This window comes from Ranitomeya imitator, chromosome 4 (genome assembly GCF_032444005.1).
Source record: "Ranitomeya imitator isolate aRanImi1 chromosome 4, aRanImi1.pri, whole genome shotgun sequence".
NCBI lineage: Eukaryota > Metazoa > Chordata > Amphibia > Anura > Dendrobatidae > Ranitomeya > Ranitomeya imitator.
In genome coordinates, this window is record NC_091285.1 from 582427869 (window position 1) to 582451532 (window position 23664).

The 23664-nt window shown below is 43.4% G+C and overlaps 1 protein-coding gene across 3 annotated transcripts in view; it reads right to left on the reverse strand.

The window, feature by feature from the left end:
- Window positions 1–682: 682 nt before the first annotated feature.
- The window catches only part of UACA (uveal autoantigen with coiled-coil domains and ankyrin repeats), a 122083-nt gene continuing 99101 nt past the window's right edge, over window positions 683–23664 (reverse strand). The window contains exons 2-20 of one of the 3 annotated variants that reach the window (XM_069766446.1): window positions 20752–21360; window positions 17791–17924; window positions 15310–15398; window positions 12977–13041; window positions 12412–12469; window positions 12241–12311; window positions 11996–12102; window positions 11734–11915; window positions 11612–11649; window positions 10212–10271; window positions 10012–10119; window positions 9330–9362; window positions 9127–9225; window positions 7168–7207; window positions 7038–7090; window positions 4004–6778; window positions 3681–3800; window positions 3121–3186; window positions 683–2974 (exon numbers count right to left, since the gene is read on the reverse strand). In XM_069766446.1, the coding sequence (XP_069622547.1) occupies window positions 2903–2974; window positions 3121–3186; window positions 3681–3800; window positions 4004–6778; window positions 7038–7090; window positions 7168–7207; window positions 9127–9225; window positions 9330–9362; window positions 10012–10119; window positions 10212–10271; window positions 11612–11649; window positions 11734–11915; window positions 11996–12102; window positions 12241–12311; window positions 12412–12469; window positions 12977–13041; window positions 15310–15398; window positions 17791–17924; window positions 20752–20787 (4206 nt within the window). In that variant the 5' untranslated portion in view covers window positions 20788–21360 and the 3' untranslated portion in view covers window positions 683–2902. The remainder of the gene's footprint in view (window positions 2975–3120; window positions 3187–3680; window positions 3801–4003; window positions 6779–7037; window positions 7091–7167; window positions 7208–9126; window positions 9226–9329; window positions 9363–10011; window positions 10120–10211; window positions 10272–11611; window positions 11650–11733; window positions 11916–11995; window positions 12103–12240; window positions 12312–12411; window positions 12470–12976; window positions 13042–15309; window positions 15399–17790; window positions 17925–20751; window positions 21361–23664) is intronic. The other 2 variants (XM_069766444.1, XM_069766445.1) reach the window with 2 other exon arrangements.

Consider the following 23664-nt stretch of genomic DNA (forward strand, 5'->3'; position numbering starts at 1 on the left):
GTGTACACAGAAAGCTTTTAAAATTGGTTATGTGGGTGGAGTTATATGGAGCTCAGCATTCAGAGAACTGCTCGATCTACAGCAGATAAAACAGTATTTAAATTAAAACTGCAGCAAGAAGACCAGTAAGTGATACATCACTGGAATCAGGGTCTCTGCACCTGCATCATACGGATGTCAGATGGGGTAAAAAAAAAAAACTGGTGATTGATTCCCCTTCAGCGAAAATCAGTGTAAAACCAGCTGGGCACAGAGTGGATCTCCCCCCTGACCTCTTCATTGCCAGCTCTGCCTGATTGACAGGCCTTTTCTTACACACACACACATAGGGCGAGTCCTGTCAATCAGGCTGAGGAGCGTCGCAGAATTCTGTTCTCGACTTATTTTTCCATTGTTTTTTCTAAAATTCTGCGAGTTTACAGCTTTACAATATAACAGTTGATGTTCATCATTCTTTATTTCCAGTAGATGAAGATCCATGCGCACCATGTGTTGGACAAGACTCCGATACGGCCCTGTAATGAGCGCTGCATCTGTGCGATTAGCTGGTAACACAGGATTTGTCCCATTTAAATAGAAATATGAGAATTTCCAGAATTAGCTGATGTCGCCCAAGGGTGAAGGGATTGGATGCAAGATCTGAAAAATAATAATGAATGAATAAAAGACACAACAACAGGGATTTTCCCACAAACTAGGTTTATTATAATTTATATTAATTCAGTTCAGAACCACTGTACACATAAGCCAAAGTATATCTCAAAAGGAGTGTAGATATGCCTAGGACCCCCCACAGTCCGCAGCCTGCGTCACTGTATAACGCCATCCACTATGGCAGGGGTGTCAAACTGCATTCCTCGAGGGCTGCAAACAGGTCATGTTTTCAGGATTTCCTTGTACTGCACAGGTGATAATTTAATCACCAACTCATTATTTGTGTAGGTGATTAAATTATCACCTGTGCAGTACAAGGAAATCCTGAAAACATGACCTGTTTGCGGCCCTCGAGGAATGCAGTTTGACACGCCTACACTATGGAAAGCACATGAGCCAAACTAGAAAGCACAGTAAGAAGCAGATCTGCCACCCCAGGACTATACACTACGTCACAAGGTCCCATGGAACAGAGTTCAGGCCAGCTGACCGATTCCACAGAAGAAGCATACAAAATATATATAAATATAGAACTCTATCTCTATATACTGGGAGTGTAAACGTATATTGGAAAGTGTAAACTGGCGTACAAAAATGTAATATCTCTTTAAAAAGCACAGATTCAGAACCTGGCCAGCCAAGTCCATACCTCGGGTGACAGAAGGCTAACTGAACACTGCTCTGCGAAACAACTATCTGACATCTGTACAAACCTCAGCGCTTTACAGGTTATGCTGTGAAATTCATTGGTTCACACCCAGATGACTCAAGGAGGTGACAAACATGACAGATTGATGAACCTACAATCCCAACAGCTGGAATCCAAGCCTACCTTGGACCAACGCCTTATTAAAGCTTGTCGGATTTTTTGCGACTTGCTTGTTACAGTCGCAGCACCCTCAGGCGACCCCATTTATTTGGATTGCGCTACGATGTAGCAACGACACCTTGTGAACTTAGGTGACATGACATGTGTCATTACCAAAGTCTCCATATAGCCACAGCCTAAAGTAAGTGCACCATGGGCAAGTCTAAGGCACCAAGTAATGCACAACACCAAATCAAGAAGGCGGCGAGCAAAGCTGCACAAAATTATGGGTCTGGCAAAGAGCAAATGACTTGCCGATTAATTACCCATGCAAGCCCTTAGCTTACTCAACCAGCTAAGCTGTCTCATAGCGATAAGCCATGATTTATGGACCAAAAATAATATTATCGCGCTCTATGTATTAATCTATGGCATTTTCCAATCTAAGAACATTTGTAATTAATCCAAGACAACCCATCACATTATTCAGAATTACAGCCCAGAGCTGCATTCATAATGGTGCAGGCTCCAGAGCCAAGTCTCCAAGCCTTCTCTGCTGGCTCTATGTCTGTACACAGCCTGAGCTGGTAATTGTACAGCAACTGTCCGACTGCATTATTTAAGGCCCATTAAAGCCGATGAGAATGTGTCTGTCAACATACTTTTTGACTGCTTCTAACAACCACCAGAAGAATTATAAATGAAGCTCTGGAGGACAATACAGCCTATATCTTAGGATCAGTAGAAGATAAGTAAAATATTTGCAAAATTTGTGAATTTTTATGCAGATTATGCACCAAGCGCGAAATTGTCTTCAAAACTGGACATAAACTTTCAAATACCATAAAATAGTTAATAAAAAGTTAGTATCCGAGATTCCTGAAGCCTTACAACGGGAACCTCCATTTTCAACTTCACAGGTCCCTAGGATTTTATTTTATTTTTTTAGCTACTGCTGCGATACATATAAATCTATTCACATTGCCTTGTAGTTTCCATTAAATGTCCACCCGGTCGGCCACGTCAGTGTCCACATCTCCAGTCTCTCATGCACGTTCTTTCTTACACTTTCAGCATTAGTTCCATCTTGGACACTTGCTTGTCATTCTGTAATATCCATCACTCAGGATCTCTCATCTTTAACCAACTTTGGTTGATCACATCCTTGTTCCTTCACAACCAACATTCCAGAAACCCTCTGAAAAAGCCAACGTTCATGTCCTCCTCCCACCCAACATCTCCTCCTCTCTTCATCCTGCTATATTCCTCTTATTACATACATTATCTTTACAGTATCTCGCACTTCCTAAGCAGTGTGTGTGTGTGTGTGTGTGTGTTAGTTGCGTGCATTTTATTTCCACCATGATTGTTATTGTTATTGTGGATTCTGGCTCCTGGAACAAGTTTGTTGCCCGCTATCCCACCTATATGGACATGAGATCAGCAGACAAGTTCTTGTCGCATGTGTATGATCTGTAGTAATGCATCTTGCACATCTGCATCCATATGACCCTGTAAAAAAAATAAAGATAAAAAAAAGGTTTAGCATGAGAAACCCAGCAGTAATATAATGCATGTGTGACACTAGGATAAGGAAGATGTTCATTTAATTGGACGTGGACATTCGAAGTCCATGGTGGTCTATATTTTGTGCTTACCTGCACAGCATTCAGAAGATGAGCACGATAGATCGAAATAATCTCCTGGTGTCTCCGATGCGTGTCCTGAGACAAAGACGTGTGATTAGATAAGGACTGCAGAATGAAGTCGTTGCTATACATAAGGATGATGTGAGGACAGGTGATTAATATATGATGTCTGGGACCCTGGCGATCACAAGAACATGGCTCCCATTTCTGCTCAATGTGCAGTTTATGAGATTGACGGAGATGGTTGTACTCTGTCAGTCCCATAGACAATGAATGGAGAGGTAGTGTACATACAGGTCCACAGCTATAGTCAGACATTTCCATAAAGAACCCAGTATTATAGGTTAATCGATGGGGAATCTTCATTTCTTGGCTAAAAAGAGCCCTGTATGACATGAATAATCCATTCATTTGAACAGGCCTTGTGTAGTGTAAAACGTCCCCTGTGGTGGCGCTGCAGGAAAACTGAATAGGCTTCCTCAATTCAGATTACGATTTCTTCCCAAAGGACCTTTCAAACACATGGAATTTTTTTTAGCGATAACCTAATCCTACGAGTTGGCACTTACATCTAATTGGAACTGAAGAGATTTGATCTGGCTTTGCAGGGGCTCGGTAGACTGGGTCTTCTCGGGGAGCAGGGACAAACTCTGCTTCAGCCTCTCTACGTCAGTGAGAAGGGACCGGATCTGGCCGTAGGAGGAGAAACATTACATTAGATCCATGTAGTATACGATATCTACTAATAAGACATGCATGTAAAGATGAAATGACCCTATAATCTTCAGCCACCAGTTTAGACGCATTTCGCGTCATTATCGCATGCTTCTGGGACATCATCCTACCAACGTTGTACTGTCCACCACATTCGCCTACAAACTTCCTGCCTCACCTGCTTGTCTCTGCTCTCCAGATCCCCTGTTAACCGTTGGATGGTTTCCTTCAGTCCCCCGATCGTAGACTGTGATTGCTTGTGCTTCTCCATGAGTTTACTGATCTCTTGTTCTTGACCGCTGCTCTTTTGCCTTAGTTTCTCGCCGTGCCGCAGCGCCTCTTGCAGGTCTTGAGCCGCACGTTTTCCGTCCTCTCTGAAGCGATTGCCGGTTTCCTCAAGCTGAGCCACTCTCTGTTCTAGAGCGGTCTTAACCACGCTAAAATCATATTTCTCCCTACTGCTGTAACGCTCCAGTTCATCCAGATTTTGATGGGTCTTCTTTAATTCCTCGCGGAGCATGCTTGTTTCCTGCTCAGCCAGGCGCCATTTCTCCTCTTTTTCCTTTACCTTCTGTTCGGCTGCTGCGGCACTTCTCTGCCAGGCCTCCTTTTCTTCAGCATGCTGGGAACTGGAGACAGAAGCAGCTTTCTGGTTTTTCAGCTCCTGATCAAAGTTCCGGACTTTCTCCTGCATCTTCTCACACAGGCTAGCTTTGGCAGTAAGCTCAGCCTCTAGAGTCGCCTTCGTGTTCTTCAAGGTGGTTTGCAATTCATTGTGTCGCTCTATAGGAATGTACTGACTGCTGAGACTTTCCTGCATCTCCTTGAGCTTCTTTCTGGCCTGCAGGTTCTCTTCCTGCAGCCCATGTTGTTTCTGCTCAGAGTCCATCTGAGACTTCTGTAACCGCTCTAAGCAGCATCGTAGGTTCTCCAGTTCTGTAAGCATTGTGCTTTCTTCTTGCTTTCGAGACATACGTTCTTCAGCAAGGCTACGTTCTGCAATCTCCAGTTCGTTCCTGAGATTTAAAGTTACCTGTTGCTGCTTGGTAAGCTCATCTTGTGACGTCTGGGTCACACGACGCTGTTTCTGCAGTTCAGACTCCATCTCACTTCTCATTGCCTGGAAGTTTTTCTCCTTCTCCTCAATACTGGTAAGAGGGGCATATTTTTCAGTAATGCAGTGCTGCAATGTGTCCAGCTCTGCTCTCTGTTCTCCGAGAGCCACCTGTAACTTCCTCACCTCCTCTTTTTCACGCTGGTAGCGGGCATGTGCCTGCAGATATTCTTGTTCAATCTGTTCTGTGCATTTCTGCAGCTCTGACACTTTCTCCTCATGTTCTTTTTGTGTCACATAGTCAGAACCCAACTTTTTCTTCACATTGTGCAGCTGGGACTGCAATTCTGCATGAGCAGCGGCCTCTTTGGAGGCCTGTTCCCGCAATTCTGCAGTCTTTTCAGTCTCACATTTCAGCTTTTCTTGCAATTCAGTTTGCCTTGTAGCCGCACTCTTCAGCTGTTTCTGCAAGTCAGAGTTCAGTGTAGACTCGCAGTCCAGCTTGGCTTCCAGAGCTGTTTGTGCGGTAACAAGACTCTCTAGCTCTGCCCGAATCATTGTCATCTCTTTTCTCTCACTTTCCTGCTGTTTCCTGATCCGGACCAGCTCAGCTTTGGATTTGTCTAACTCAGCAGTCAGTGAAGCAGAAGTCTGCAGATGTGTAGTCAGGGGTATGTGATTTTCCCGCAGATTGGCATTCTCTGACAGAAGAGAATTTGCCTTCTTTGCCTCCTCCTCACATTTCTTAGACACTTCTGCTAGTTGTTTCTCCAGTTCATTGATCCTCAGCTGCATATCCTTCATATTTTTCTCATGTTCCTCCCGGGGTGTAGTGGACGACTGGAGAAGCATCATCCCCTCCTTTAATGTTTTGCTCTCACCCAGGAGCCGCTCTTGTTCCTGCTCTGCTTTCCTGTTACTAGTCTCCGACTCCACCAATTTCTGGCTTAGTACAGCAATGGTTTCCTCACAAGCTCTCTTGGTCTCTGCATGCAGTTGTGCTGGGACATGCTGACTTCTCATCTCTCCTTTTAAATCCTCAATTTGTCTCTGCAGAAGAATTTTCTCTGTTTGCAACTTTTCTCCTTCCCGTCCAAGTATACCATTCTTTACTTTAAGTTCATCAAACTCCTTCTTGAGTATGTCCCACTTTGTTTCTGACCTCTTCTTTTCTTTGTTGGCATTTTCAACTTCATCTCTAACCCTGGCCAGTTCCTGCTCAGTCTCTTCTAAGCTCCGTGACTTTTCATTTACTTCATTTGTCAGAAGACATCTCATGTTCTCAAACTTGTCTGTGGTGACGGCCAGAGCAAGCTGCTCTCTAGCCTCCTGGGTCCTTCGCTCCGAGCGTTCCTTTTCTTCCTCACACACGGCGAGTGCGTCCTGTAAGCGGCGATTCTCCTTGCGCAAGCGTCCATCTTCCCTGCGCAGCTCCTGCACCAGGAGCTCGTTGTGCCGTAGTTGGTTGCGTAACTTCCCAACTTCGGCAGATGCACCTTCGTATTTGGTTTTTATCTCTCGAAGTTGCTCCTGCAATTCCTCGGCACGAGAGCTGCCACTTAGCGCTTCTTGGGTTAGATGATCTTTCAGTGCCAAGAAATGTGTTTGCATCTGCTTCACTTTGCTTTCGGAGTCCAACATGCGTTTCTGGACATCACGGAGTGCTTCTTCTAGTTGACGAATCTGCTTGTCGGACTCGACTTTACTCCGATCTCGCTCGGACGCTAGAGCTACACACTCGGACGACCTCCTTGAAAGCTCTTGCTGCAGCCTCACAGTTTCATCCCTGGCCATTTCATAGTATCGGCGGATGGATTCTAGTTCCTGGCGCTGGTCAGCATTTTCCCCAGGAAGTTCCAGAGGTCGCAGCTGTGACCTGGCCGGCAGGTGAGCTACAAGCTGCACAAAAACAAAATAAAAAGTTGTCAAACTACAGCCATTATTGTATCCATCACTAAATAGTTGTATGTCCTTGTATACCTCGTACAAATAGTGCAGTTACATATTCCATATAGCAGTGCTCAGGACTTAAGAGCATTTTCCCCACTTTTTTAACCTAATTTTCAAGAAGTTGTGTTGGATATTGTGCAGGAAACGAAGTTGGACAATGATAAAGCAAACATTGCAGACTGCGTGTGTTTTTTTTCACACTCCTTACCTGTGGATCAGCGTTTAGAACAAGATTTTGTTTCATTACTATATCTTCTTTACCTAGAACAAAAATCAAGAATTAGTGACTCATACAGAGGAGAAGAGCCGGTATGTTGGGTGTACAACTTCATACTTACCATTGCTGAAAGGGCTGCTAGGGGCCGAGTGATTTTTCTGCTGAAAAATAGAGAAAAAAAAAGTTTTAATACTAAGTTTATAGGTCGAATATTATTGCCTACCTCACCGCAAATCATAGCCATCTCATCTAGCCAAAGTCATTCTCACAGATCAAAAGGTTGACTTGTCTGGTCTACCTGCCTATGGTTCCAAAATAATACATTTCACAGATCACCACTAATAGGTGAAGAGAACCTGTCATGTGAAAAATGGCATCTGATCTGCAGGCAGCATGTCCTGGAGCTGGAATGGATGGACAGATGGATATACATTTTTCTAGGAAGCATTTCATTTAATCTTACATGTTACTCGCTGAAAGCCCTGATCTTTATATGCATAGGAATCCAGTGGGCGGTCCGACTTGTGATTGACAGTCTTTCCTGTATGACGGTGTCTGCAGAGATAGTTGTCAAACACCGACAGACAGTTCTGGACTCTAACATACAAGAAACAGGGGTCTGAGTGAATAAAATACAAGTTATTAATGAATTACTGAATGTTTACCTGTAAACCCACCATATAGATTATTCCCCATACTTCGATCCACAGATTGGACTACGTGTACAACATGACAGGTTGCCTTCAATAACACAAGGCCCGGATTCATCATTTATGGGGTTGTTTTTTGTCTTTCTTTCCTTGTAGCATTAGCAGATTCTGCACCAAATTTATCAAAGACACTGCACAAAGTCTGACCGATCGGTAAGAATTCAAAAATGCTAATTTTTTCTCTTTTATGCCTTTTTAGAGTAAAAAAGGCACAACACCATTTCAACAAGGGTTAAAACATTGCACTTTATTCTTCAAGTGTGGAAATAAATTTAGAGGGATTGTGTCCTTCTCCACTAGGAGGCTGGAGTACAAGTCTGAACAATTCTGCAACATTTCGAGAAGTTGGAGCTGATGAATTCGGACAGAACATCTGCAACTATAGTGTTCAATGAACAATTTATAAAAAAAAAATGGAGCAAAGCAAAGACAACTTTCAATAGAATTGAATAAGGAACAAAGGCCATGATTATAGATTTCCTCAACCATCGCCTCTGAAAAGCAATTGCAATTGTTCGGATTCATATGCAGCTATCGGGCTCTGCCATTAATTTTGGCCTACATCAGAGGCATACACCAGGAGATTTTTACCTCTGTAAAGGCATACCTTCGCCATTACCACTCATTGTAAACAAAAAATAGAAAGAAATACGTTGTACACAAGTCACTTATTTTTTTCTCTACTCCTTTGCAGAACAGAGCAGTAAATAATGTTTCACAATAAAATATAAAAAAGTATTGCCAAGCAGACTGGCCTGGAGTATGTCAAAAGGAAACCCTTCTGGCATCCACTGGGTGCATGGCAGCCTATGGGCAAGTCAGAAGTATAAATCTGGGAATAGTCACAACATACACCTCAGGCGAGGCCAAAATAGAGATGGGAGCAGATACTTAAGCTTGATATATTGCAATCAGCCCACACACTCACATATCGTTACCGCGGCCCTCTCCTCAACAACCAACTTGCAGATAGGGGTGAAAGTTCTCAGGTGCCGAATCAGAGGCAATATCCCGAGAATCCCCATAACAATAACATTTCCTTTCCCAGGATTGATGCCCGTCCGCTCCAGTTTAACCATAAACACACATCACATACAAGTTACTGAACTTCTGAAGCAGATTATAAGGCCACGTTCACACTAGCAGTATTTGGTCAGTATTTTACCTCAGGGTTTGTAGCCAAAACCAGGAGTGGTGATAAATACATAAGTGGTGCATATGTTTCTACTACACTTTTCCTCTGATTGTTCCACTCCTGGTTTTGGCTTACAAATACTGCATGTGTGAATGTTGCCTTAAAGTCTATCTCCTGATTGCCCATCCCTTATACTTTGTCATTTCTTAACACCAGCTTTTATATTCAAGCTCACCTCATAATATCTCAGTTTCCCTCGCAGGTTCTCCATAGTTCTTAGACTTTCCTCAAGTTCCTTTTCTTTTGTTTCCAACAGTGATTTTAGTTCCTCTTTCTGTGATTAAAAAAAAAAATTAAATAATTATTCTTGGGAAAAAAAGCTTAATGAGGTGTAAATGGGTATTGTGACAATGTCTACACCCCATAATGCCATCCTACCTCATTCTCCAAGTCATCGGTCATCATCTGCTCCTGCAATATGAAGTCAATGTCAGTATTCCAGCCCGATACCAATGGACCAGTCCCTCGTCTCTACTACTCGCTGCTCTCGGACACACAGACCCTAACTGGAAACCCCACCTAGTTCCCTTCATAGAGACACAGCCGCCCCCCAGCAGGCCCAGCTGCAGCCGCTTCCTGCCTCCAGTGCACTTGTTCATCACTTTTTCCCCTTTTTTTTTTCCTTTGTTACAGTGAGGACTGGGACATTAATTATTCATTTTTATTGTTTAATAGACGCCCTGTCAAATACTAGTTATTGGGCTTGGTGGTTATGACTTGTCGTAGACCCACACCCATGCTGCTGTATAAACTACAATCATTCTGTATTTACAGCACAACATATAAACACGCCTGACAATAACTAATTATACACTGAACACTTTATTTAGAGGCTTTCCATTCACCCACTTAAAAATGGGGAGACCCTGAACAGAGTGGCTCAGTGGTTAGCATTGCAGTTTGTATGTTCTCTCGGCGTTTGCGGGGTTTCCTCCAACATTCTAAAGACATAATGGCTTGGAGCTTAGAGTCTGCATCCCAATCTGGACTATAATGATCATTTCCGTATAGCTCCGGCATATGTTGGTGCCACATAAACATAACAAATAAGTAACTCCACCTGGCTGAGCTGGTGCTGTAGGCCTCCCACTTTATCCAGCAGCGTTCTCTGTTCATGCTGTATTTTCCGCAGCCTCTCCCGTAGATCCTCATTCTCCGCTTCCAAATCCTAAAGTGATGATCAGGAGAACCATGATGAAGCCATTATAACCCCTCACCTTAGCCATACATCGTTACTAAGAATATCATGCTCACACATACCAGAGAGGAGTCTTTTGACTTTGCTGGTGTCTCTTCTTTTGAATTATACTTTGCCCATTTCTGCGTGGATGTAAAACATAAGGCGCCAGTTACAGGCCAAGTACATTAATACAATAATTCGCATCCAACTAGACTAGGCATGAAAATGGGATGTGGATGGGATGCACCACAGCAGCCATACTGGTTGTCTCCAATATTAACCACCAAAAAAAGACCCAAAATGAAGGGCATTCATTATCTGAGGCAGCCAAGGCTTCTGCTATGGGATCCTTGGAGAGATGGGAGCGAAACCTTGCTTTGTAAACCCTTACCAGACTCCCTCAACGAAAGAAAATGCATTTTAAAAAGATTAGGACTTGGGGCACGATTTCTCAAAGCTTTTTATGCCAGAATTTTGCCGTAAAAGCTTTGAAGAAAAAAAAAAAAAATTGCAAAATTTAGATGCAACTCAGAGTTGCACCAAATTTTTATGATATTTTGGCAAAGTCAAGTCAGGTTCTCCCGGCTCTGACTCAATGAGTTGAACTGGGGAGAGAAGGCACGATGGGGGTGGGACGCCACAGCTCATCTAATTCATGACGAGCTAGGCGTTCTCCAGAAATCTCATTCTATTTCTTGAGTAGCATATGGAGGCACATGCCAAGGTCCAGATTCATGAAGAGAAGCGCACCACTTCAAGAATCGGAAACGTCTGATTCCGGCAAGCCACCTCATCCGAGTCCGGAGGGAAAAACTCTGGCCTTGATGAATCTGGCCCTTAAGGTACCTTCACACTGAACGATATCGCTAGCGATCCGTGACGTTGCAGCATCCTGGCTAGGGATATCGTTCAGTTTGACAGGCAGCAGCGATCAGGATCCTGCTGTGCCATCGTTGATCGGCGCAGAAAGTCCAGAACTTTATTTCATCGCTGGACTCCCGCAGACATCGCTGAATCGGCGTGTGTGATGCCGATTCAGCAATGTCTTCACTGGTAACCAGGGTAAACATCAGGTTACTATGCGCAGGGCTGCGCTTAGTAACCCAATGTTTACCCTGGTTACCAGCGTAAACGTAAAAAAAAAAAAAAAAAACACTACATACTTACATTTCGGTGTCTGTCCTCTCCGGCGCTCTGCTTCTCTGTACTGTGTAAGCGCCGGCCGGAAAGCACAGCGGTGACGTCACCGCTGTGCTCTGCTTTCCGGCCGGCGCTTAGTGCAGAGAAGCAGAGCGCCGGAGAGGACAGACCTTATTATAATAATAATAATAATAATAATAACAACTATTTGTGCAGGAACTATGCCAGGGATACATTGTAAAACCAGTGAAGCGGACCCAGCGCCACACCAGTATTGCCCAGGTGGCGATATGGCATCACTTTACAAGATAAAATGGCCTTAATAAAAGAAAATACTCACAGAGCGTAAAGACACCATGCTCCTTACAGGTTCTGCCACTGTGGAAGAATACAAGCCAAGTTTATACTCCACAAGAAAAGAAAAATCCTGGAATTTGAGTCATCGTAATAAAATGCAGTCACCTCGCGGAGAGCTCTCCACCGCAGTCCTGATGAGGGACAAGATCTCAAGGTTATCTCCAATTCTGCTATAATAGGCGCAGTCATGTCCCAAAGTGTCAACCAGAGAAACATCAGCACCTGCTCTAAGAAGGACTTCCACGGCTTCTCGGCATCCATACTCGCAGCCCAGCATGAGCGGGGTCCTGGGGGTACGGTCAGCACCATCAGTGCATGTACAGCTATATCATATATACACACACTGAATTATTCCACCGTTACTTACTTATTTTGCTTGTCTCGGGCATTGATTTCGGCTCCCTTTTCCACCAGAAGTTTGCAAATAGCTGGGCGACACATTTGTGTAGCCAAAGCCAACGGGGTCCTTCCGTCCTAGAGTGCACAAGACAGAAAAAAAATGGAGGAAATTACATTAATTTTTTACTTACTAAACTTCCAAAGTTGCAACTTTCATTTAACTTTGGTGGAAAACAGCGATGAAGGAGAAGAAATAATGTTAAAAATTCTCACCAAGTCTGTAGCATTTACTGAAGCCCCATGGTCGCACAGAAGCTGCACGCTGGAACAGCAGTCAGACATGGCTGCGCAACAGAAAACGGCATAGATTGAGAATTTAGGAACAGGCTGACCCTTTTGTAAAACGGAAGACACCAGCAGACACTTTGTCCCGCGCTCTCTTACCCGCATCGTGCAGCGCGGTCCTGCCCTGCAGATCCACATTTTCCGTTGGACAGTTAAACTGCAGAGAAAACCCAAAGATGACAAAATACAATTATTACATGGCCGACATACAATATGCATGTCATATGTATATGTCAATATGTACGTACTGAAATATTATGTACAGGAAAAAATGCAATGGTTTTGTGATCAACTGTGTAAAATATAACACATTCGTGGGCATGTGTGGCACATGACACCCAAATCTAGGCTACATTCACAAATAAAGGATAACTATTTTTTAAGAGATCTAGATTTTATGCACCACCGACAATAAAAAAAAAAAAAAAAAACATTTCTCCTTGCTGACCGAGGTTCAGTGCAATCAGTAAATTAGTCCTAATGTGCTTACCAGCATGAAACCGTCCATACACAACACGCTGTATATGATTTGCATTGCAAATTTGTCTAGTGTAAAAAGCCGACGACGACGTATTTTAATTCAGAGTCATTAAAATCTTTCCATAACCAGATCTGACAAATACATAAACCCGTCTATAATCCAGCGCAGTCCTGGGCCACCTACCTGGAGAAGCTTCTGCAGACAAAGGGAGTGTCCATACTTTGATGACAGGTGCAACGCATTTCGCCCTGAGCACAAGAAAGCAAAACAGAAATTGCTTAAAACAATCCCGCGAGTGAAAATATGCGGAGAATTACACATTTTCTGAGGGTATAATAATTAGAAGTCCCAAAACTAATAAATAAAAAAAAGTAATGGAAAAGAAAAACAAACATTTTATTTAAACCGATAAGTAGTTTGCAATATTCACAATAGACAAGCTGGGAAGTTTCTGCTTAAAGGAAGTGTGTAATTAGGACATTACCTAATGAATTAAAGTATAAGTTGACCCGAGTATAAGCCGAGGCACCTAACTGGGAAAACTAATTGACTCCATTATAAGCCAGGTAAGCCCCCTCGTCCCTATCCTGGTATGCATGACTCCCCGTCCCCATCCTGGTATGCACTGCTCTCAGTCCCTGTATGCATGGCTCCCTGCCCCCTTCCTTGTATGCATGGCTCCCCGTCCCTGTATGCATGGCTCCCCGTCCCCATCCTGGTATGCATTGCTCTCAGTCCTTGTATGCATGGCTCCCTGCCCCCATCCTTGTATGCATGGCTCCCCGTCCCCATCCTGGTATGCATTGCTCTCAGTCCTTGTATGCATGGCTCCCCCTCCACATTCTTGTATGCATTACTCGCAGTCCCTGTATGCATGGCTCCCCGTCCCCATCCTTGTATGCATTGCTCAGTCCTTTATGCATGGCTCCCCGTCCCTGTAGGCATGGCTCCTTATCCCCGTCCTTGTATGCATGGTTCTTATAAAAAACAACAAAAAAAACTCACACATCCTATTTACCTTCTCTGCACGCCCTTGCTGCATCTCCGTCCGGTGCAAGTCTTCCGGCCGAGCGATCACGTGTCGCCGCTCATTGATGTAATGAATATTCACTCCACACCTATGGGAGTGGAGAGGAGTGAATATTCATTACCTTAATGAGCGGAGACACGTGATCGCTCGCCTGGAAGACTGGCACCTGAAGGAGATGCAGCGAGGGCGTGCAGGGAAGGTAAGTAGGATGTGTGCCGGAAGTCGGCGGCTGTGCGCGCTATAAGAGAAACGAATATTCACTGCGCTGGCAGTGAATATTCATTTCTCTTCAGCAGCAGACACAGTTACAGCGGCAGCTGCCGGCTCCTGCCTGTGACCCGCTGCTCCCCCTTCCCCGCCGTCTTTCTGGGACAGTGACTCATGTATAAGCTGAGGGGGGCGGTTTCAGCACAAAAAAAAATGTGCTGAAAAGCTCGGCTTATACACGAATATATACGGGATATAGATTATATATATATATATAATGAAATGCAGCTCTTGCAATTTTCACACCAGCCACTATGACTTTTTTATTCATGCTTCCTTTTGTTTTATTATTATTATTTATTGTTATAGCGCCATTTATTCCATGGCGCTTTACATGTGAGGAGGGGTATACATAATAAAAACAAGTACAATAATCTTAAACAATACAAGTCATAACTGGTACAGGAGGAGTGAGGACCCTGCCTGCGAGGGCTCACAATCTACAAGGGATGGGTGAGAATACAGTAGGTGAGGATAGAGCTATTTTAAGAAATAACGCATGTTCATTAGCCACATCTTTGGTATTGCAGCAAATAATGAGCGTGTGCAAAGGTGATTGCTCCCCATGTCAGCTGTGTCAAGACTTTTTTTTTCTAAGTAAAGATCAAAATATGAAAAAAAAACTATAGCTTTAGGCTTCTTTCACATGTTTATCGGTACGGGGCCGTCGCAGCGTCGGTGCGACGTACCGACGGACGTTGTGAAAATTCGGCACAACGTGGGCAGCGGATGCAGTTTTTCAACGCATCCGCTGCCCATTCTAAAGTCCCGGGGAGGAGGGGGCGGCGGCGTTCCGGACCCAACGTTCCCTTGAACGTTTTTTCGTGCCGACGGTCCGCCAAAACACGACGCATCCAGTGCACAACGGACGCGACGTATGGCCATACGTCGCGATCCTTTGGCAATACAAGTCTATGGGCAAGAAACGCATCCTGCGGGCACATTTGCAGGATGCGTTTTTTTTCCCAAAACGACGCATTGCGACGGAGGCCAAACGACGCAAGTGTGAAAGTAGCCTAAGAGTTTTTAACAATACATGCAACACAAAAACCTGATTTAAAATTGTTGATTTTCCAATCATAGCTTCCCTTTAAGCAAACTTCCTCTCAGCTAGGGGGACAACCCCATCTTTTTGACAAGAAAACTATTTTTTCAAAAGTATTAAAAAGGGAGGAAATATTTTATTTCCACTAATGCAATTACCACCCAGGTAACGTACCTGCACCATCAGGGGCTGTGAGATCGACCCCATGTAGGAGGATGGCATTCAGACATTCCAGGTGACCCTTTGACGCAACAACATGGAATCTGATAGTAAGCAGACAAAAATACAATAGAATAAACCTGATGATACCGATAAATGCGTTCCCCTCCCGTGACAGAATCCCAGGTACACAGGATGTACACTTCCTGCACACCTGATACACACATGAATGGGAATGTCCTACCCAGCTTTATGGACCGGTCTAGTCATTTACGGGTCATAATCACTGGTGTGTGGAGAGGGTCAGAACCAAATATTAAAAGACAAAAACACTCATTAATGTGAGGGAATATTAATACAGAGCAGTTACGCTGCAGATTTTCTGTCCGGATTTACCAGAAATTGGCCTACAGTGTGGGGGTTGCATTACATATGATAAAATCCACTTTTTGATAACTTCTGCTCAAATTTTGTCTGGGTTCAGATGCCGTTGTTCATGGTCAGTTTACGGTTCACTGGATGACCACTTGTCTCCTGACCTGTAACCATAACCCCAAAAGCATCTATGGAGGCTGTAATTTCGGGTCGGGAGGAGATCTATGGTCAGTCCAGGTAATGCGATCCATAACCGGACTGTGAAATACATTCGTCTGAACAAGACCTAAAGGCGGCCGCACGCACTAGATGAACACCTACTAATAAAATGAGGTGTATTGTGTATCCCATCAACTGACTTGAGGCAAAAGAATGGATTGGACATGTTGGATTTCAACATGCCTCATCCCTTGTGCTTATGGGAGATATTGAGTAGTCAGATGTGTCTTGTAAGTGGTCCAGTTGCTTCTCCCTATTGAGGAAGGATGTTCATCGTGACTGATGACTTAAGTCACACACAGGATAGCTGTTTTGGGAAAATGTTCACCCAGCCTTCATTTCCCCCATACATTTATTCTCAGCTAACTGTACATCTTTACTTCACAGATAAACACCTAGCAGTGGCTGGTCTCCCCCGCAGGTACAGAAGGAATTCAGCATACCCCAGCTAGCCATGACATGTGTGATGGCAGCAATGTGTATAGGAGATTTAAGACGGTTTCTTGGCTAATCCTGATTAAATCAAAGTGTTTGCCAGCCATGATAATCATTACAGAACATAAAGGGAAATCACTCCAACGCTCGCTCTTCAGAGGATCCATTAGGTGCTGTCCAACAATGGAGAACGATGCCTGAATGTGCAGCACGTGCCTCCAGATCCTGTTTAGTATCTGCTCAGGGGTTAAATAATCAGATTTCTGCTGCCACCGCCAGATACTCATCGCTCCATAAATGGCCATGACATTCGTGCTGGCAGAGTATTGGCAGGAGGACCAGACAATATCAGATGTAGTCATAAGGTTCACTATAAATGTAAGCAGCACGAGGATACAAGTGTCACTTTTCCCTCATTCCGTGTAATCCCCTTTAAGAAAAAATTCTAGTCTTAACATATAAGATTTACTAAACTAACTGCACCAGAGTTCTTCCTCAATTAGTGCCAACAACGACTGGTACACGGCTCGCACCACATTTATGCCTTTTAGATCCGCTTTTCCCCCTCGTTCAGAATTCGAACCAGACTAGCGCTTGCTATAAATTATTTTTTTCCCCAATGTGGACCATCGGTGTGGAGAAATCGCCCATATGTACTGGCCCGATGGCCATTATGGATCCATGTCCTATATGTGGAGCACACATGCCCAATATATGCTCGTCTAAACGAGCCCTTACTGTGGTTGACCACCAGCCAAAATTAATCAGACACTGCCTACTAACATTTAGGCCTCATTCAGACCGCCATTGTTTGTTTTTATTTTAAAGGGTAGCACTCGCATTTATAGCAGTCTATGGGACTGTTCATGTCAGATTTTTTTTCTTCTTCAGACTAAGTGGTCCATGCAAGACAGCGGAGACATGTCCGATACGGATCCAAGCGTTGGATTAAAATCTACAAAACAAGACAAAATACAAGAAAAAAATCTGACCGCACTCAAGTGCCATCCAGGTGCTGGAAACAAACGTTTTTTCCATCAGTGAAAAAAAAAAAACCTGATGAAACTTGGTCAATTTTTCTCTTACGTAAAAAACAAAACACAAAAACCCCAGTGTCTGAATAAGGCCTTCGACTCCTATAAACTTGCTAGTTTTTTGTGGGGTGTACAAAATTACCACAATAATAAAAATAAAATCCAGCTTCGTCTCACTGCAGTCAGATATGTACGGCACAAGACGTCAGCCATTGTCTGCAGTAGCCATGTGACTACACGTCATCACTATAGGGGACCAGACTGATGTGACACCCCTGGAATGGTGGAGCGCATAATCAAGCAAAATTAACCTTTTTTAAAACATATTTTATAGCATTTTCTCTATTTAGGCAAATTTGGTGAAATTTTGGACAATGTTGTCAAAAAGACAAAAATATATGTAATCATGGTGAATGACAGAAGTGAAACTTACGCCGAGCGGCCTTCCAAATCTAGCTTGCTGGGATTGACGCCCTTCTTGGAAAGGGTGGATGAAATTTTGTCTACATCTCCCCTCTCAGCCGATCTCATCAACCGCTCATCATACTTGTTCCAGTCAGCAGTTTGCTAAAAAAGAAGGAAAGGGGATATCAGATTTCTATTATCAGTAGGTCATTATGTGCTATATGATATGGTACCCCTATTTTACCAAAGGGTATACATAAAAAAAGTTTTGAGAAATCTGAAAAATTGTCCTTGCAATCCAACTTTATTTTCTCGTCTCTCACAGAAATTTTCTTATACTTATAAAGTTGTGTTCACACTGAATTTTTTTTCCCTCCCAGGAGTTTTTGGAGCAGAGACTCTACAACCGTCCAATCAAAGCTTGCGGTTTTTGATGTTCCTCTTCCAAAAGCTCCTGAAAAAAAACTGTGTGAACAAATCCTTCGTGTTCAGCACTTTCTGCAGATTTCTGAACGTGCTATTAGGGTACGTGCACATTAAGATTTTTGACAATTTTTTGTGTGTGTGAAAAACAAAATGCAGCGCTGTCTCAGAAAACGGATCGAGATTTCAGACATCTCATGCACATGCTCCTTTTTTTTGGCTTGGACATTTGAAGCAGTTTCACATCTGCAGGATGTGGATTCTTTCAGCGTACTTTATGCACAGTTTTTCACCCATTCGAACTAGAAAAATAGGTAAAAAAAAAAAAAATCACACACAAAAATGCATTTTTTATGCAGAGTTTTTCCTGTCAAGAGACGCGTTTTTGATGCAGCAATGTCTGCCAATACTCGACGTGTGCACGCACCCTCACGACTGATCTTCTAGTGGCTCATTTCGAGGTCAGCGATCCTCCTGCCTGTCTAGTTTCTCTTTCCTCCTCAAATTATATCACCAGAGATACAGACAAGGTGACCCAGAAAAATATAAAATATGCGAAGATCTGTTCAAACATCTCTTCAAATGACTTCCAGTGTATTGGCAGCTCATCCATTGCTTCACACTATCTCGGTGCGCTGCCAAACTATGCAACATCAAATTATAGGATTACACCCAAAATCATATTGTTGTGGCCAAAGCAACATGGAGGCTTGCGACATACATGTCACGAGGTAAACAGACAAGCTTCCAATGTAATGAATCATGTACAGTAATCGTCTCCTGACAGAAAAACAACCGTGTCATACATGAAGCCCCACAACATTCATCCGTGCATTCACAGAGTAACAAAGGCACATTATAGAAGCTGTATTACGGCCATAATACCCTGAAATCCCATAGATCCACCCTATCCTGATGAGGAGGAGGGAGGTCCAGGTAACACGGTTGTAATGCACAATTTTTTATTTTATGCTTCCATTCTTAATATTTTAAGCTGACGCTTAAAAAGGGTTGTCTGCCTTTTGAGTTGTATTTTTTTTCCTTCCTCAAATATATGTAATTTGGGCAAAAAAATAATTTTTTGCAATTGCATTTCATACATTTTTTTTGAGCAGTTTTGCTTGTTTAACCTCTTTGTTGCACTGTATACTCTTGGCTGCAGAATGGGTTAACTGAGGGTACATCAGTGAGCTCATTCTGAAAGGGCAGATCAGTGGTTAGCAACCCCTTCTAAAAGACCTAATAAAGCAATAACTTAGGTGCTCACATATATATTAAAAAAACCATCATTCCTATAATATTAACCCAATTGTGGCTGGATGTTTGTGTCTATATGACCAGCCCTAAATAAACCACAGCGATCCGTTTACTGCGTAGAGTAAAGCAAGACTGGCTTCACAAGGAGCATCTATAAAAAGTTGCAGAAAGACCTGACGGGGGATTTTTCTTGTCTGATTATCATAGTTTTCTCATTTTAGCATTGGTTATATAGGATATGTGTATACACACTGTCACCTACAAACAGTATATACACTTCTACACTAGAAATACAGATTTCATTTTTCCCCATGCCCAAATGCTGGGTAACCCTTGCCTATGAATGACAAATACAATTCCATTGACTTTGAAGAGATGCTTTAATGAACCAGTGATCGATACAGATGAGTCTCACAAGTCTACAGCTACGACTGTAGCACCGAGGTCTGCACAGCGAGACCACAAGTCTTTACAGGTGGACCCTCCCATCGCTGGACAGGTGCAATCATTCCATCCCGAATCTAGCTGGAAGACCTGCACAGACCATAACGCTGGGAACTGTGCCCTATTTGCTTAGTGTATGCACCACGATGATAAGTATGGACAGTATACCCACACAGTGTCACAGTATACCCACACTGTCACCGTATATACAGTCACAGTATACCCACACACACCATCACAGTATACCCACAGTGTCATAGTATACAGTCACAGTATATCAATACACACTGTTACAGTATATCCATATACACCATCACAGTATACCCAGTGTCACAGTACATACAGTCACAGTATATACCATCACAGTATACCCACACACACCATCACAGTATACCCAGTGTCACAGTACATACAGTCACAGTATATACCATCACAGTATACCCACAGTGTCATAGTATACAGTCACAGTATACCCACACCGTCACAGTATATACCGTCACAGTATACCCACACAGTGTCATAGTACATACCGTCACAGTATATACCATCACCGTATACCCACACACCACAGTTTAATCACACACAGTAACAGTATATCCATACACCGTCACAGTATATCAGATGTGTGTTTCAGAGGAATATTTCCATTCTATACATTGAAGCAGCCCCCGATCTAGACACTAAACAGGCGGTGAAACCAAATTACACAGAGTCTCCGCACACAATAACCCATTCACCTAAAGGACAATGCTCCGATAAACAAAACACAGTTGCTAAGTGCCTCTAGAATGGGACTATTAGCGTTACGGTGACACGGTTGACATTTTGGACGACCTCGTACATCGGTTTTTTACACCAAACTTACCTTGTGCTTAGAAGAACAGGTAAACCAGGGGGTCATCCTGGTCCTCCCCAGCTTCGGAGCACAATTAACAGGCTACACAAGGATTGCCGGGGGTCCGCCACACTGTCCTGGACACACTATGCCAGCATCCATCTGCCCCAAATATAGGTGCCCCCTTCCTGCCCAGAGACAGGGGAGCACAAGCAGTCATATCCCAGTCATTGCTCGCCTGCTTCTTCGCCTTTGTAGGGCTTGGAAGTTCCTTGTGATGTTGCGTCCCCACGTCCTCAGCAGTCCGCTGTGCCCCTCGCTCTACTCTCTGAGGCTCGGCTGCTCCCCGGGTAAACACAGAGTCTCTGGCCTTTATCCCAGGGGGAGGGTTGCTCTATTTTTTGCCTTGGAGGAGGTGAACAGCTGAGATAGTGAGGAGGATCTGCACACACATGCCCTGCATTCCCATGTACTGAGCCATCCGGCCTGCCTCATAACTCAGGGCAGGGAGCATTACAATAACAATTACAGCATTGACACTGGGCTTCACAATCCTTTGGCTAAATGTCCCCCTGTCACTGACTGAGATAATCACCGCTCCGGAACTTCCGCCAACATCACAAGGCAAAACGTCTATTTCTAGGAAACACAAAAGAATTTTTTCTTAGAAATATACAAATATAAAACGACTTCTACCATTTATGGGGAGACGCAATGGGTCATCTGACCACAAGCAAATAATTACAACTCTAATAAGTTTTTTATACTTATTCTGCTCATGTTTATTGGACATGTTTGGAAGGTTACAACGCATTCTGGGCTTATTCGTATTGATAAATGTGGACAACATGGCGTATATGACAACAGATCCAGCTGGGTAAAAATGGAGGAACAACCAGATCACTGAACTCTCCATTTCCAGATACGCTTTACATTAACTATTGTGGAAGATTTGTCAAGACTGATGTTAATGCCAGTCTTATATAAAGGAAAAAAAAAATAGGAAGTATTTGACATTTAATAGATTTGGCTCAAATTATCCTTACTAATAATTTTTGTATATTTTTATGGTCCTAAAGGTTACAAAGAGAAATGTAACCCTCCAATGTGCAAATGCAAATTTGCAAATATTTTGTGGCCTAAGGCATGAGAAATCTGTGTAACCGTTGTGGGCCATGCCCCTTACTGTTACATGACTACCTGCAGCCTATGGAAAATATGGTGCAGAAACTGAAAACTTTGCAAAAATCAAAAGTTTGGAACAATTTGAAACTTTCTGGGACTCTGTTTATGCCCAAAACAGAACTGCTGAATACATGTTGGCTTCATCTTGCACTGAAAGCCTAAGATCCCATCCGATGTCACACACTGGATGCTAAATGTTACACGTCACCTAGATGTCATCGCCTTCACATAAACTACTTTTACTCAAAAACTTGGGGTTAGAGGATAGAGGGGTTCAATACAAGGATTGCCGATGATTCCTATCAAATATACTTACTGCCCTACTCCAAAGATATCTGTATACAGCAGCAGTTATTTGTCTTGGGTCACGCTGCCATTCAAGTGGTGTGCCCAATAAACAAATTGGTCAAGCTCAACCCTCCTCTTGGAATGTGTCCATAACTCCCCTTCCAAATCATCCGCCATTCCATTGCATCAACGACATTGTGTACATCATTCACCATGACCGCCGATGCTGCAGGCCTGGCCGAACCACTAGAGTCAAGTGGTCATTTGGATCCAGCCAAGTGTAATGGTTTGACATGTTCTAAGCAGAAACCAAGTCAGTGTGAAGTTAGTCTTAGGCTGGGATCACATCTGTGTCATCATTCCTTAAAGTGAATCTGTTGCCAGGTTTTTCTTACTTCATCAGAGAGCAGCATGATATAGGAGCAGAGACCCTGATTCCAGTGATGTATCACTTACTGAGCTGCTTTCTGTAGCTTTGATAAAATAATTGCTGCAGATCTACCAGATGTCTGAATTCTGAGCTGTGTATTACTCTGCACACAACACTCTTTAGCAGCTTTCTGAGTACACTGTGCATAGGCAGGAGGCTGCCAATCAGTGGCAGGCATGGCATTATACAGAGATTGTAAATATGGAGGACTACCTGGCAGCAAGTTTACTAATCATCAAGTGATAATCTCCTACTGATAAAACTACAGCCAGTGGCCCAAGTATGTGATACATCACTGGAAACGGGGTCTCTGCCCCTACGTTATGCTGCTCTTAGATTAGATGGCAAAAACCCGATGACAGATTTTCTTTAAAACAACCAAGTATTGGGTCCAGCAAATCGCAGACACCAATCGCAGCTAATGGACCTCACTGATTTTGGGTAGGTTCCCTGTTCGTGAGGTCTGCCATTTTAAGGCATACCACACTGGTTATCCAGAGAATCTAAGAGAAGCTGGGACACCAAATGATGCGGCTGTGGACCAGATCAGCTATTTTGTACTACAGAACAAAGCTCCTTGACTGGATAAAGTTCCATGTCCAGTGATTCCCTTGAGAGGCCGCTAGATTGGCCATTGTGATAAATAAAAGAATTCTGTGTAGGAAAAGCTCCCCTCCCCCGACATTACAGCCTTATCTTACATACTGCATCACTCCAACTAAAGGAAACTATTTTTCTTTTCCAGAATTCCCCATTTGAAAAATACATTTCCTCCTCTAGATTTCTTGGGATTTGTGAGGTGAAATCTTATTTAGGGTATGTGCACACGTATTTTAGCTCTGCAGATTTTTCCTCAGCGGATTTCATAAATCCACAGTTATATGGCACTGCGTTTTACCTGCGGATTTACCGTGGATTTTATGCGGATTCCACCTGCGGTTTTCTATTATGGAGCTACGGAGGTGTAAACCGCTACGGAATCCGCACATAGAATTGACATGCTGCGGAATGTAAACCGCAGCGTTTCCGAGCGGTTCTTT